The sequence below is a fragment of the Triturus cristatus genome, chromosome 4_2, assembly GCF_964204655.1.
Source record: "Triturus cristatus chromosome 4_2, aTriCri1.1, whole genome shotgun sequence".
Lineage (NCBI taxonomy): Eukaryota > Metazoa > Chordata > Amphibia > Caudata > Salamandridae > Triturus > Triturus cristatus.
Window position 1 is genome coordinate 263,370,285 of NC_140586.1, and position 13,040 is coordinate 263,383,324.

The following is a 13,040-nucleotide window of genomic DNA, read 5'->3' on the forward strand; positions in this document are numbered from 1 at the left end:
TTGCAGAGCGGGGTCCCAGCATTCCAAAATCGGGGATGGCAGTCGTCTCAACCTCAATCGCCACGCTGCGGTCGTTCCGACACCGCCTCCTCAGCTTCTGCGCCGGAGCTTCTCGATCGGGTCCCGGGCAGGCGCCATTTTGCCGAGCAGCGCACCGTCACCGCAGCGTCTCGAAACAGTGGCGCAGGCAGCAGCTTTCAGGACACAAGGAGTTGCGCAGCACTCCACCACTCTCTGTTACTGTCCCATGTCCCCCTGGCTTCGCACAGACGGCATTTGCGGATGGTATTGTTCGGATGAAGGACCTGACTTGCGGAGCTCCCTCAAGAGCCAGCCATTCCGCCTCGCGCCGAAGCCACGCCCCACGGACGTGGGACATTGCATGTCATGTCCTGCATACGCTCTGTTTCAAATGTCAACTTGCGCACATTTGTTTCTCATCTAAAATTAATTTGCTGCCATTCGTGTTATACAAGGAGGCATAGAAGGAAGACACTGGATGAGGGCATGGCAGGTGCAAAGAAGAAAAATGCATTGGCAAATCCAAAATGATTTTTATTTTTTAGGTTGAGCCTTGCGGCAGAGCGCAGGCACTGCTTGCTCTGTGAGACTGCTCTAGTAGAGTATGGGAGAGAAACTGCGCCCTCTCTCTGCCCATATTTTTCATTGGCTTGTGTCATTGTCTTTCGTAAATGCTGACTTTGGATTCGTTAATAGGCTTGTTAGTCCCTCCTTAGTACGACTTTGTCTTCATTTGTAACCTCCCATGGCAACTGACCCCTTTACTTTGGTTGTTTCACGGGACCTGTTATTTAATCTGTAAGCACTATTTACTTTATTGAGTTTCTCTTACTGCAGGCTGGACATGCGCTGCTTCAGCTGAAACCGCTTGTGTTTTTTTAAGCAGCTTGGCCGCCCCGTAACACGGGCACCTGCTTTCAATCACTTTTAACCCGCCATTATCTCATGTCTGTTTCAAACCCCACCACCCCCAGCCCCCCCGCCACATTAAAATTGATTTAGTAATGATTAGCGAATTAAGTAATGTGAATTCCAGGTAGCACATAATCCTGTGCCAATGGGTTGAAGCCGATAACAGCACATCTGTGGTACATGTCATCTGTACTAAAGCCACCTGACAGGGTTGTTTTCAAAAGCCTGTTTTTTTGACAACACCACCATCACCACCAATACCACCACCAGCACCAATACCACCACCAGCACCAATACCACACCACCACCAATGCCACCACCAATACCACCACCACCAATGCCACCACCAATACCACCACATCAGCACCTCTCGATCACTAGTAATAGCAGGGCACTGTACGAGGCACCAGGAGGTGAAGCCAGGGCCCTACTACAGCTGAAGTATTTTTGTTAGGCAAAAGGTAGCAATCACATTACGCAATCCCACACTGCACACTGAAATCACGGAGAGGGCAGGAAATAGCCCCCCCCCCGCTCTTCCTCCTGAGCCGCAACAGTGTAATCACAGATCAAAAGGTGTTGGAGCGCTTTGTTAGTGTTTATAGCTCAGATTATATGTAACTCACTTCACACTTTGTGTCTGTGTAATTTACAACACTTACACGTCTTCAACACACTATTTATCACTACTTTGAAGACGTTGCAGGCCGGTCTTTTCCTCTGATATTTACAATCTAACAATCTGTCGAGAAGGCCATTTATTGCAATGTAATAGTTCTTGCATTTGCGAGAGTTTAAGCTATTAGTATTGTAAATGACAATGCCTCTTATTTATGTTTTAAAACCCAAAACATAAATAAAAGGCATTTTCATTTACAATGCCAATAGCTCAAACTCGCATGAATGCGAGACCTACTGCATTGCAAATGCTTATTTTCTTTTCCTGATGCGCAGTAGCAATAGCAAAAAGCCTTAGCAAAGCCAACAGGTTTACATTGCTTCAAAAGACGAGACATATTAGCTTTGCCAGTGCTTGTTTCTATCAATCAACTTAACCTCAGTTTTGATTGAATCAGAAGGGCATTTCCTGGTTAAAACATTCTCAAGCACTCCTCACCTCTTTTTCTTTTGACATTATGTACTTCTACCTCTCACCAACATTTCTATACAAATGGACCAGGTTTGGCTTGGAATTCCTCCAAGTTTAAGAGCATATTTCAGACCCCAACTGTTACCCTCTGACACTTATATACTTGACTCCATTATACTTTCATTGTGCGTGCACACACACACTGATGATGGCACCCATAGGCCTGTGAGTTTCATGGTTAACCCCTGCTTTTCTAGATAGTCAGCATATTTGAACCAACCTTTATATGACAGGCAATGTGGCACAATTCTGGAACATGTGTTTTCCATGTCTACTTGGTTCTCTTCTCTGGACATCTGTACTCCCTACCACCTCCACAGGCCATCGTCCGGTTTCCACGTGTGCCACATTTTGGAATACAAAGTCAGCATATTGCATTTACAATGCTCCGAAGGGGGATAATATCAAATTTAGCGATATAAGTACCAGGTGCCGCTAGTGTGGTGCAGTTCGTAGACGTGTTCACGTGTTAAAGGTTTTTTTTTTTTACAGAGTTTTATACAGTATGAACTTAACTCGAAGGTATCGGGTATCAGAGCGCTTTACACGAGCACCAGTTGCGTTACATGAGGATACATTCATTTTTGTTAAGCACGGGGAGATTAAGTGATTTGCCCAGGATCACAGGATATTGCGCATCCTTGCCGAGACTGGAACCCTGTTCCCCAGATTAGAGGTTGACCGTCCTAGCCGTTTGGCCAACTCCTCTCCCCAGGTTAAACCACAGTCGATTCTAGTTGCTCTCAATATTTTCCGGTTCATTCTTAAGAACAGGAATTTGTGGCATGCTTAACAGATATAAGCTGCAGGGATATAAGCCCTACCAAGCTCCTTTTGATTGGACAATTCAAGCCATGTTACCTCTTCTTCCACCCTCACATGCCATATTTTACCGCTGGCCTTCCTTCTCTGTTAAAGAACTCCATGGTGGCATGCATCAATTTTACAAATTGTCAAATGTAAGCATGCCACAGCACACATTCACATTCTTAATGGCTTCCCAAGCCGTATGTTGTGTAGGGTTGTTAATGAATTTGTCCTGCACAACGTCTTCACCCACAGAAACAATTTAATTGTAGGACAGAAACAAAACATAGTCACCAACAGGCAGCTTATGATTGTTCCTCCAAAGCACAGGGCTACTTTTCAAGGTACTGAAAGGAAAGGTCATGTGGTAGTATTTGAAGCAGGGGTATCTGACCTAGGTCAAGAGAGACTGAATCAATGCCATTCTTCCTGAATACGCACTGTTTATGAAGGAGCCCTAGCTAGATTTACTGCATGCAAGTGCATTTGATGTGACTATACTGAAAATCTAGAATTCATCACTTCCTTTGCCTCGACGTTGAACCTCTCTGGCAATTTGTGTGGATTTGGAAAGATTTTATGGAGGAAATCAATGAGCCACCTACTGCTGGTCTAATAAGCAGCTAGACAGGGCATATAGTCTTCTGCCAGCTATGTCCATTACAGTTTTTTTTTTTTTAAATAAAAGGTATTGTTTATATTTCATGTACTTTTCTTTTAGTCTTAAGAATGTTTTTGGTTGACTGAGTGTGCCTTGTTTGGAATTTGTTTTTGTTTATATTCACATTTATAAAGCAGCTTTGTTTTAAGCATACCACTTTTCCATGGTGAGCTCTTTGTATTCTACTGCCCTAAACACATGTTTCAGTACCTTACAGGAGAGAAACCACAAACATGAGGCAGTCTGATCTCTGACACGGAGATACGGCTCTGTGTGATATAAAAGATGCCATTACTGTGGGCAGATCAAGTGGGCCAAAGGCTGTCAAGGGTTTCACTGTATCTTGATTACAGAATTTAAAGTGTGACCATAAGGCAGTTTCTCTCTTGCCACAAGATTGTGTTCCAGTGCCATGAAAATAACTGGCATGATGTTGTTAGGATGTACATTTACAAATGGCTTTGTGGTTCTTAGAGTTTTACTTGCCTTATGTATGAGAGCCTCCAGCTCACATGGCACACCTGTCCTATAGCACTCATCCTTCCCACCTAAAATATGGCAACCCAACAACCATCCTGCAAATTGTTCCTTCTACTGACCAGATTAGAGGACCATGGAATCAATGTCCATCACCATACCTCATACTCTGGCTTACTCAAGACCAACAAAAGGTTGGAGAGCACACCTCACACATCAGATATAAAGCTTGTGTTCTGAGGAAGGTGTGATTGCAGTTCACAGAGCATGGAGCCAAAGTCCTGCCAGGCTAACTGCTTATGCATGTAAGGAAATCTATATGAGATCTTGACCCAGGAAATTCCCCACTAAGAAAATTGGGGTAGAGCAGGAGACAAGGCAGTCAGTCATGTGTAGCTCCCCAAGTCGAGTGACTCTCTGGAATCACCAGAATCATTCAGAGCACTTCACCACATGGGAGGGAAATCATTGAGATGGACAAAGACACCTTTGGTTTGATAAAGCCACCTTGTGTGGGTGTTTTCTGTCACCAATGGTATCACCCCGCAGAGAAGCATGCATTTACTGTAAGATATTTTTGATTTCTTTCTACTCACCAGGCATTTCACTGATGGAATCCCATATGCAGTGCGAACACAGAGGGAAAGGACCTCTGCCCAGGGAGGTACTCCTGTATCATCTGTCAAATGAGACCTCAAAGACTGCAGGTCCATTGTTTGTGCACATCAGTTATTTTTGGAGAGTTGCTACTTTTTAACACTATTATGCTAACGTAACTTTACTCACAGATTTCTACTAAATGCGGGAATCTCACATGCACATTTCCTTCCTTCCTTCATTTGTGGTCACCAATTTTCCCATAGTTCTCAGTTTGGGCCCACTGCCCCTGAGGTTAGTATAAGCAGAAGTCTGAACTTCTGCATCACCAGCAAACCCTGTGCAGCCTTTCCTTATTGACTCTTTGCCACCCAGGTGCCTCAAACTTATTGCTTAGTTCCGTCATCATAAGCCTTACCGGTTCCAACTTAGTTCAAACTGTCTTGGTACGAATGCACTCTTGGATAGGCAATTGGATGTCTGTTTGGTGCCCTACTCATTCTTTCTCAAGATGCAAGTAACACATCAATATTTATTATATTTTCATGGTTCCCCATGCTCATTCTGTGCTAAATGCAGTTTTTCCAGTGTTGTCCCCAACTTTCTTCTACAGGTGATGTGCTCGGTCTAGAGGATGTTTTCCCCACATCTATGTCAAACCTGTCATCTTCAACACCTCCATGACACAGTCTCATGGTAGAGCAAGTGCTATGTAAAATCAACAAAGACTTTACATTAAATAGGATTGTATTTAAGGGGCATTTCAAACTTACTGACTTGAAAGACAGGTGGCATGACCAAGAAAATGTGGCTGGTGGATCTAATAAAGCCATGTTCTCTCAAATGACTAAGTGTTATGAAAATGTGTAGGGTTGCATCAGTATGCTGGTACCAAGGTTACTAGCCAGTGCACAAGGCATATATTAATCATCAGATAAAGGTTCCTGAAAAAGGTCTTGCCCTAGTTAGTGATAGCCTAGAGGTTCCAGGTCTATGACTGCCTCGTAAAATTCCAACACCATGTTGGAATTATATCAGTCTGTAAAATCCAAAAGTTGGATTTTTTGTCCAATAACTTTCAGTAGGTCAAACCTGCCAAAATGTACTGAACCAGCCACATCTCCGGACATCTGAGAGACCTTCACTGGCTCCCCGTCAACAAAAGAATCACCTTCCGCCTCCTCACCCACGCACACAAAGCCCTACACGACCAAGGCCCGTGCTACCTCAACAGCCGAGTCAACTTCTACGCTCCCAAACGCCACCTCCGATCAGCCAACCTCGCCCTCGCCGCCGTCCCCCGCATCCGAAGAGCGACTACAGGAGGAAGGTCCTTCTCCTACCTGGCCGCCAAGACCTGGAACTCCCTCCCGACCGACCTGCGCCTGACCCAAGACCACCTCTCCTTCAGGAAGAAGCTGAAGACATGGCTGTTCGAGCAGTAGCGGCACCCCCCCTCCCCCAGCGCCTTGAGACCCTACGGGTATGTAGTGCGCTCTATAAATGTCACTGATTGATTGATTGATTGATTGAGTGAAAGGAGCTGGTGAATCCCAGGACATGCAGATTTTTCTGGAGCTTTACATGTCAAAAATCTCTACAAATAGCTTATAATTCATTTTGAACGTTTCGGTCATTTAGATGAAGAGGTACAGCAAAGGCAGAACCTCTTTTGGAGAAAATCAGACTGAATCCTTTTTCTATCAAATGACTAGCTGGTCTCCCAACTTCCACTCCTAAGTAGGATCGCTGAAGAAGCAACTGCCAATCAGCTGTAAGGCACGTTCTGCCCCCTCCTACAAGGCGAGCTAAGACTCCATTGCAGCACACAACCATTCAAGTGGTAGATTAATTTGCAGATTTGTAGCGCGTGCTAGTGCCCCAAAAGGTGTCTGGCACTATATCATTGATGGTGCATTCCAGATTTTCTGAAAGATAGCTTGGTCATAATACAAGCATGAATGTCAAATGTCTATCTTAAACTCAACCCTCTGATGACAGAATTTCCGCTTATCTCAAACAATCACAAATAGGAAACACAAGGCTGGCTGTCAGCAGTGGACCTTAAAGTATCTTCGCAAACTGAAGGTCTTTCTCCCGGAAACAGATTTCAGAACTGGTGCCCAAACATTCGTTCTACCCAGTCTTACAGAAGCGCTGTTTTTATTTGACTCAATAAAGAGTGTCTTCCATGCAGCTGTCATTCTGACTAACTGTCGATGCAAATCACCCTCACAATCGGAAAACTCCACTGATTCACTCTGCCTTGCTGCATTACCATAGGAGCCATCTGTGTTACCAGGTAGTCAACTGAAGCACCACTCCTGATTGGCTATCAAGATCAGTGGTTGATCCCACAAAACATCTGCAGCAGCACTCTCAGATGGCTTGACTCAAGCAGTGCTGTTGGTAATAGAGGCAATGGTTGCTATGCACAAGAATGTCAGTTCCACTTCCAGAAAGACCTCCAGTTCCTTCTCTAAAACCAACACCTTCTCCATGCATAACCTTCTCATTGTTCACCTTAGGTATCCTTGTGCAAAAATGTCCCTTCTTTTCCTGCATCTCTCTATTTCCTGTACCTTTTCTGATTGGCTCAGCACCCTTGCATTCTGTGCTCCATGTTACACAGCACTCCAGTTGCTCTATCTCGTTTTATAAGTGCTATGCACACAGATATACAAACACACTTGGGGCCTTACGTTAATCAAGCCCTAGAAAAGAATAAATACTGAATCAGGAGTCTCTCACTGTGGACAATCATCTAAGACGAGTGGGGAATTCTGGGAAAGGCCACTCTTTTCAGATGGAACTAGCAGTTGAACTGCAAAACATGACCCCACCATGGTGCGTAGGGAATTTTACATTTGTGTATATTGAATATGTCTTAGTGCTTATTAAGCTGCTTGTTGAGCTGTTGTTTTAATTTCTTCTTTCGCACCAAAGCAAACGTTATGAATTTTCCATCTGAAGAACCAATACAAGCGTTTGACTTGCATGGTCTGGTCCTGTTCCCAACTAAGGGGGTTTTGCCAGGGAGAGGGAACCCTTTCCCAAGTTCTGGATAAAGAGGTGGACCTGTCACCGAGAGTTGGCCTTCTGAGCATCACGGAAGATTTGGGGGAGGGGGGCGTGCTGAAAGGATAATGGTTGAGGTAGCTACACTGGTCGCCAAGAGAGACATTGCCCATAAATGGAAGTCTCCACAGACCCCCACCTTAGCAGAATGGCGGGTGGCGTGGACTGGTGCGCCATGATGGAACAACCAGTTTACCAGGTGCAGGGGTGCCCACAGAAACTCACTAAGATCTAGTGGAAGTGGCGGGCATACTTTGGGCTTGAGACAAATGCAGGAGGAGACTGCTCCCATAAACTATCCTGTTTCTGGTGTATGCAAAAATCACTTTTGTCCTGAACTTGAAATGGTCTATTTCCCTGTGTTGTGTTTGCAAAATAAAGCTAATAAAATTGTGTTATTAAAAGAAAGGTTTTTCACTTTCTTGCTTATAAACTAACACAAAGTTTATGAAGCTTCTATCTTATGAGCTAAGACAGACATTATGGATTTCCATGTTTTGACCTGGAAACATGTGATGCTTCCATCTATCAGACTAACGTAAATGTGTGACATTTCCATCTTGTGAATTAAGTTACGTTATGACTTTTTCATCGAATGGGCTAATACTTTCTGTGAGAGGCTGGCCTGGTATATGATGGCCACTAATGTAAGTGGGCACCTTGCACCAGTCCAGACAACCCTTATGGTGATTTAAGAGGTCTAAGACAATCTTAGAAAGCTATCCAGGTGGTAGCTGTGGAGAGCAGCCTTTAGGGTTAGTCTTGAAGGAGTGTAAAGCAGCTTGTTTTACCAGAATGAAATCTTATATTATAGATGAAATGAAAGAGAACCACACAAGGTATTTATAAAAAGATGTGTTTATTATATAATATTCTCTAGTATGTTCCACTATCTCCCACACAGAGATATACACAAAGTACACAATACTATAGCAAAGAAATCACAGTAAATAGCTCTAATATAAGGAACCACCCAAGGTGAGTAGATAGGGACCGCACGGAGAGCGTGTGCAGTGTGTGAACACGACCGTGTGCTCCGTACAAGTCTATGTGCAAGTCGTGGTTGGATTTTTAAAGATTAAGGACCCTTCCCAGTGGAACCGGAAGAAACCTCGTGGAAGACAGAAGGTTGGAGAGCCATCCCACCCGTGGATACCGTGGTACCCAAGTTATCTATCCCAGGGAAGCCTGGTGCATAGGTGAGAAGTAGCGTCGGAAATCGGCGTTGAACCCAATAGAGGACTTCAGGAAAGGGCTGCTGCTGGAAGAGGAGAAAGTGTCCGTGGGAATCCAAACATGTATTCTTGGTGAAGAGGACCTGAAAGCAGAGGGGACAGAGTGTCTGTCACTTGAGAGTTACCAGGGGCTCGGTAAACGAATGCCCACCGATGTCGGGTGCTTCAGGAGAGATGTTGATGACCTTGACTCTGCAGCTGTGGGGACCAGGCGACGCTGAGGATGACCAGGAGCTGAATACAAGCTGTCCCACGAAGGATGTCGCGTACTGAGGGGTCGGTGTCTGGCAGGCACACCAACAAGCCTTGGCAAAACCAACCCATGCAGCAAGTCAACAAGTTGCAGGAAGAGGACCAGCAAGGTTCAGGAGACTCACCACAAGGAGGGGAGTCAGGACAAGCACAGAGCAATCAGGGGAGCCCAAAGAAGACGTAGTTGACCTTCCACAGGACCCACAGGCCGAAGACACTGGAGTCGCAGGAAGACCATGGGCAGCTTTAAAAAAACAACAGGCCATGGAGCACACAGGGTGATGTGGTCGAAGATCTTTGCAGGACAAGTTGCCAGAGGTTGGGGCTACTTGGAGCCCAATGCACTTGCTGCAAAATTGCCAACAAGCATTTGCACTTGCAAAAGTACACTGTGCACAGGGTTTTGGGTATTGCAGTCCCCACGAGGGATTCTGACCTCAAACTGGGTTAGAGGGCAGCTCGGGCCTCGAGGGACATAGAAACACACCTCCTGTGTTGTTTAACACTTCGGAGTCCCTAGGAGCTCAGGATCAGCAGACGGTTCAACAGGGTTGCAGTGCCTGCGAATGCAGGGAAGTGACTCCTTCACTCCAAGGGAGATTATCTTCAGGTGTCTTGGATGCTCCAGAGGCCCTACAGGGATCCTGTATGGTGCATGGGCACAGAAAAGGCAGCAGACTGAGAGGTAGACGAAGTCAGGCCCAAACGAAGTCCAGCGAAGTCCAGAGTACCCAGACTGTCGAAGTGCAGTGGTTTCAGTTCTGAATCTTGTCCACGATTAATCTAGGGGCCTACACCCAGGTAAGCCCTTAAATACCCTAAGGAAAGGGTTGGGAAGATTCAAGGGACCCTCCCAGGTGAGGGTCTGGACAGGGGGGAGTTTACTCCCATGTACTTTGTCCACTTTCACTCCAGAAACGGGAGCCAACGTCACCCATGACTGATTTGAACTGGTCTATGCACAGAGACACCAAATGTGCCCTCCTGCAGGGTTTCAGGCTCTGGCAAGTGCACCAACCCAGCCATAATACACTAAATCCTGTCTGGGAGGTGGTCACACCTCCCTGTGACAGCATGCCTATTGTTCTGCCTTCCCCTGCTCGAGCTTGGCTCAGCAGCAGGAGGGCAGAAATGTGTCTCTGGTCGGCAGCAACCATTTTGTGCTGTCCGGGACTGGAAGGCTGGTAACCAGAACAACGAGAGGCTAACGAAGGGCTCTCCCAGTGGGTGGAATCATACCTCCCACACTGGTTACCTATGTGGGGGTATGATTCCAACATGTTTGACAACAAACACAATAGGGTTTGTTGCAGCTGATTTCGAGATGGTCATCCCATGGTCACGTAATGCCCCACTATATTAGTATATGGCTGCTTCATTGACAACCCGGGAGAATGGACTCCGTAGGCTGCAGGGGTTTCCTGCTCATGCAGGGGCACCCTCTCACTTAGAACCAAGCACCCTACCCTCAGGATTGTAAAGGCCTGCTAGAGGGGTGACTTATAGGTTTTAAGTGTAGTGACCCTTAGATATGGTAAACCTATAGCTTAAGTAAGTGGTGCATGCACCAACTTACACAGGCTGCAATGGCAGGCCTGTAGGTCCATTTTGAATGGTTTCTCACGGGTGGCACAATACATGCTGCAGCCCATGGGAGACCTCTGGGGTACTTATGCCCTGGGTACATGGGTACCATATACTAGGGACTGACAAGGGTACCCCGTAGCCAATCTGGGGTGTACCTAAGTACATAGCATAACAGTTTGAGGAGAAAGCAGACAAACTGGGGTCCTGTTAGCAGAGCGGTCTCCAACCTTTTTAGTAATAATAGCTACTTATGTTCAATGAAGGTCATCCTGAGCTAATACTATTATGAGTATTATAATAGTGACCATATGAGACAAGATTACATTAGTGGTCTCCATATGCGAGATGACGAACAGTGATCACATCAGTGCATCAGGCAGGGTTGCAGGCAATAATGTTAATAAGCCTTTATCAATTTGGAATGCCTCTGCATGGATAAGACATAACAGCTATAGCTGCAATGCACCTGGAACAAAGGTATTAATATTAGTAATGTGTCTCCCCAATGCCACCTGATTTCTCACTCAAATATCAGCTTTGAATATATTTTGGAAATTATGTGGTTTCAAAATACATGTATTTTTGTCTTGAATACACACTTTTTTAAGTTTTGGTCAACAAGACTAATTCAACCAACCAAATGTGTCTCATTTAGTAAGTTGGGCTGCACACAGGAGAGCTACTTACAGGTAGGCGGAGAGCGACCAGTAGCTCACGAGCTACTCGTTGGAGAAGCCTGTGGTAGCAGGATCCCAATCAGACTAGTCAAAAACAGCATTACATCCAGCAAAAAGTGGTGTAACCATAAGAAGCAGATCCTACTTTCCTACACTTTCATTTTCACTCTCCATCTTAGCAACTAATTCAAAGGTTATGACTTGGGTACCCACCTCACTGTGTGTCAATACAGACAATCTTTTCAGTCCTGGGCCTTTGTGTGAAACCCTAATGTGTTCTGGGTATTGTAGTCTTTTTTCCACCTGTTAGCAGTCATTTGCTGGTGAAAAGCCCAGGTCTGGAAGCAGTGTCTTTCCTTAAATGGAGTGAGGTGGTCACATTAGTTATGACATTTTCATCATATGAAGGAACACAAAAGTTGAGCTTTCCACCACAGAAACTAATACCAACGTGTTGCTTGCTGTCTTTAAGGCCTTGTATTAGCACTATGACGTGTCCATCTCATGATCTGTTATCAGGTTTCCACGATGTGATCAAATACGAATGCTTTCTAACGTTTTCATTTTATAAACGAATGCAAGTTTAAGGACGTTTGTTCTTTATGAACAAGAGCAAACATTATGACATTGCCATCTTATGAAGTATCTTTCTGAATTGTGTCAACAAATTTGTTTTTCTAAGTGCATTGTATGTAGGCCCCAGTACAATCCACCATGTTTATTTTCGCCAAAAATAGCTATTTCTCTCTGTTTTGTCTCAGGTAAACGGGCATTCGAAAGAAAGAATGGAACAGGAGCAAAAAGTAAGGGACCACCATGACATGGATCCTGCTTCTGCTCAAAAGGTATGTCATGTTAAGTTTGCCCTTTGGGGTCGCCTCTGTAGTGCTTTAACGCATTATGATAGGGTCCAATGCAGAATGTGGTGATGGGCCCCTAAAAACTCCTGTACTAAGCAACTATTCCTTGGCTTTAATCTAACTGGGGGCCCAGAGGCCCCCCGCGCACCTAAGGAGGTGTAGGGACTTGCTCCTCCCCCCTTGCAATCTTGTCTTGAATTGGGTTGGGCTGTGCTGGCTTGGATGAGGTTTTAGATCGGATCAGTTTAATTGTGTGTTGATCGGTTGGTTCCGGTTGTGTTAAGTTGTAACATGTTGTTGGACTGCGCCTGTTAGTAGGCTTTTTGTCTTGTTTTCAGTTGGGTTGGACTGTTTTCGAGTTGCGTAAAGGTGAGTTGGACTGTTTTCGGGTTGAGGAAAGGTATTGTCTTGGATTAGGGTGTTTTGTGGTCCCTCTGCTTTATTGGAGTACTTTGCAAATTCAGATTCCTGTAGAAGCCTCCATAACTAACTCCAGGTGAAAATAATATTTTGATACTTTTTAGCCAATATTATTAGCTTTATAAAAAAATAAAAACAGTTATCTCTGTAAATAAAGCAATCTGGTACAACACAACCTCTGTTTAAAAGATCTGATTGTTCCAGCATCTACAGGAAGAAGTGTAATCTGACTGACACACGGATGATTGTTTTATATGAACCAGAATCGGAGAGGGCGGCAGTAGTCGCATTTCATGCTGCATTCAA

The 13,040-nt window shown here is 45.0% G+C and overlaps 1 protein-coding gene across 5 annotated transcripts in view; it reads left to right on the plus strand.

Annotated features, from left to right (window-relative positions):
• The window catches only part of CAMSAP2 (calmodulin regulated spectrin associated protein family member 2), a 523,611-nt gene that overhangs the window by 301,977 nt on the left and 208,594 nt on the right, over positions 1-13,040 (plus strand). For all 5 annotated transcript variants that reach the window (XM_085601471.1, XM_085601473.1, XM_085601474.1 and 2 more), the window contains exon 4: positions 12,216-12,299. In XM_085601471.1, coding sequence (XP_085457597.1) covers positions 12,216-12,299 — 84 coding nt within the window. The remainder of the gene's footprint in view (positions 1-12,215; positions 12,300-13,040) is intronic.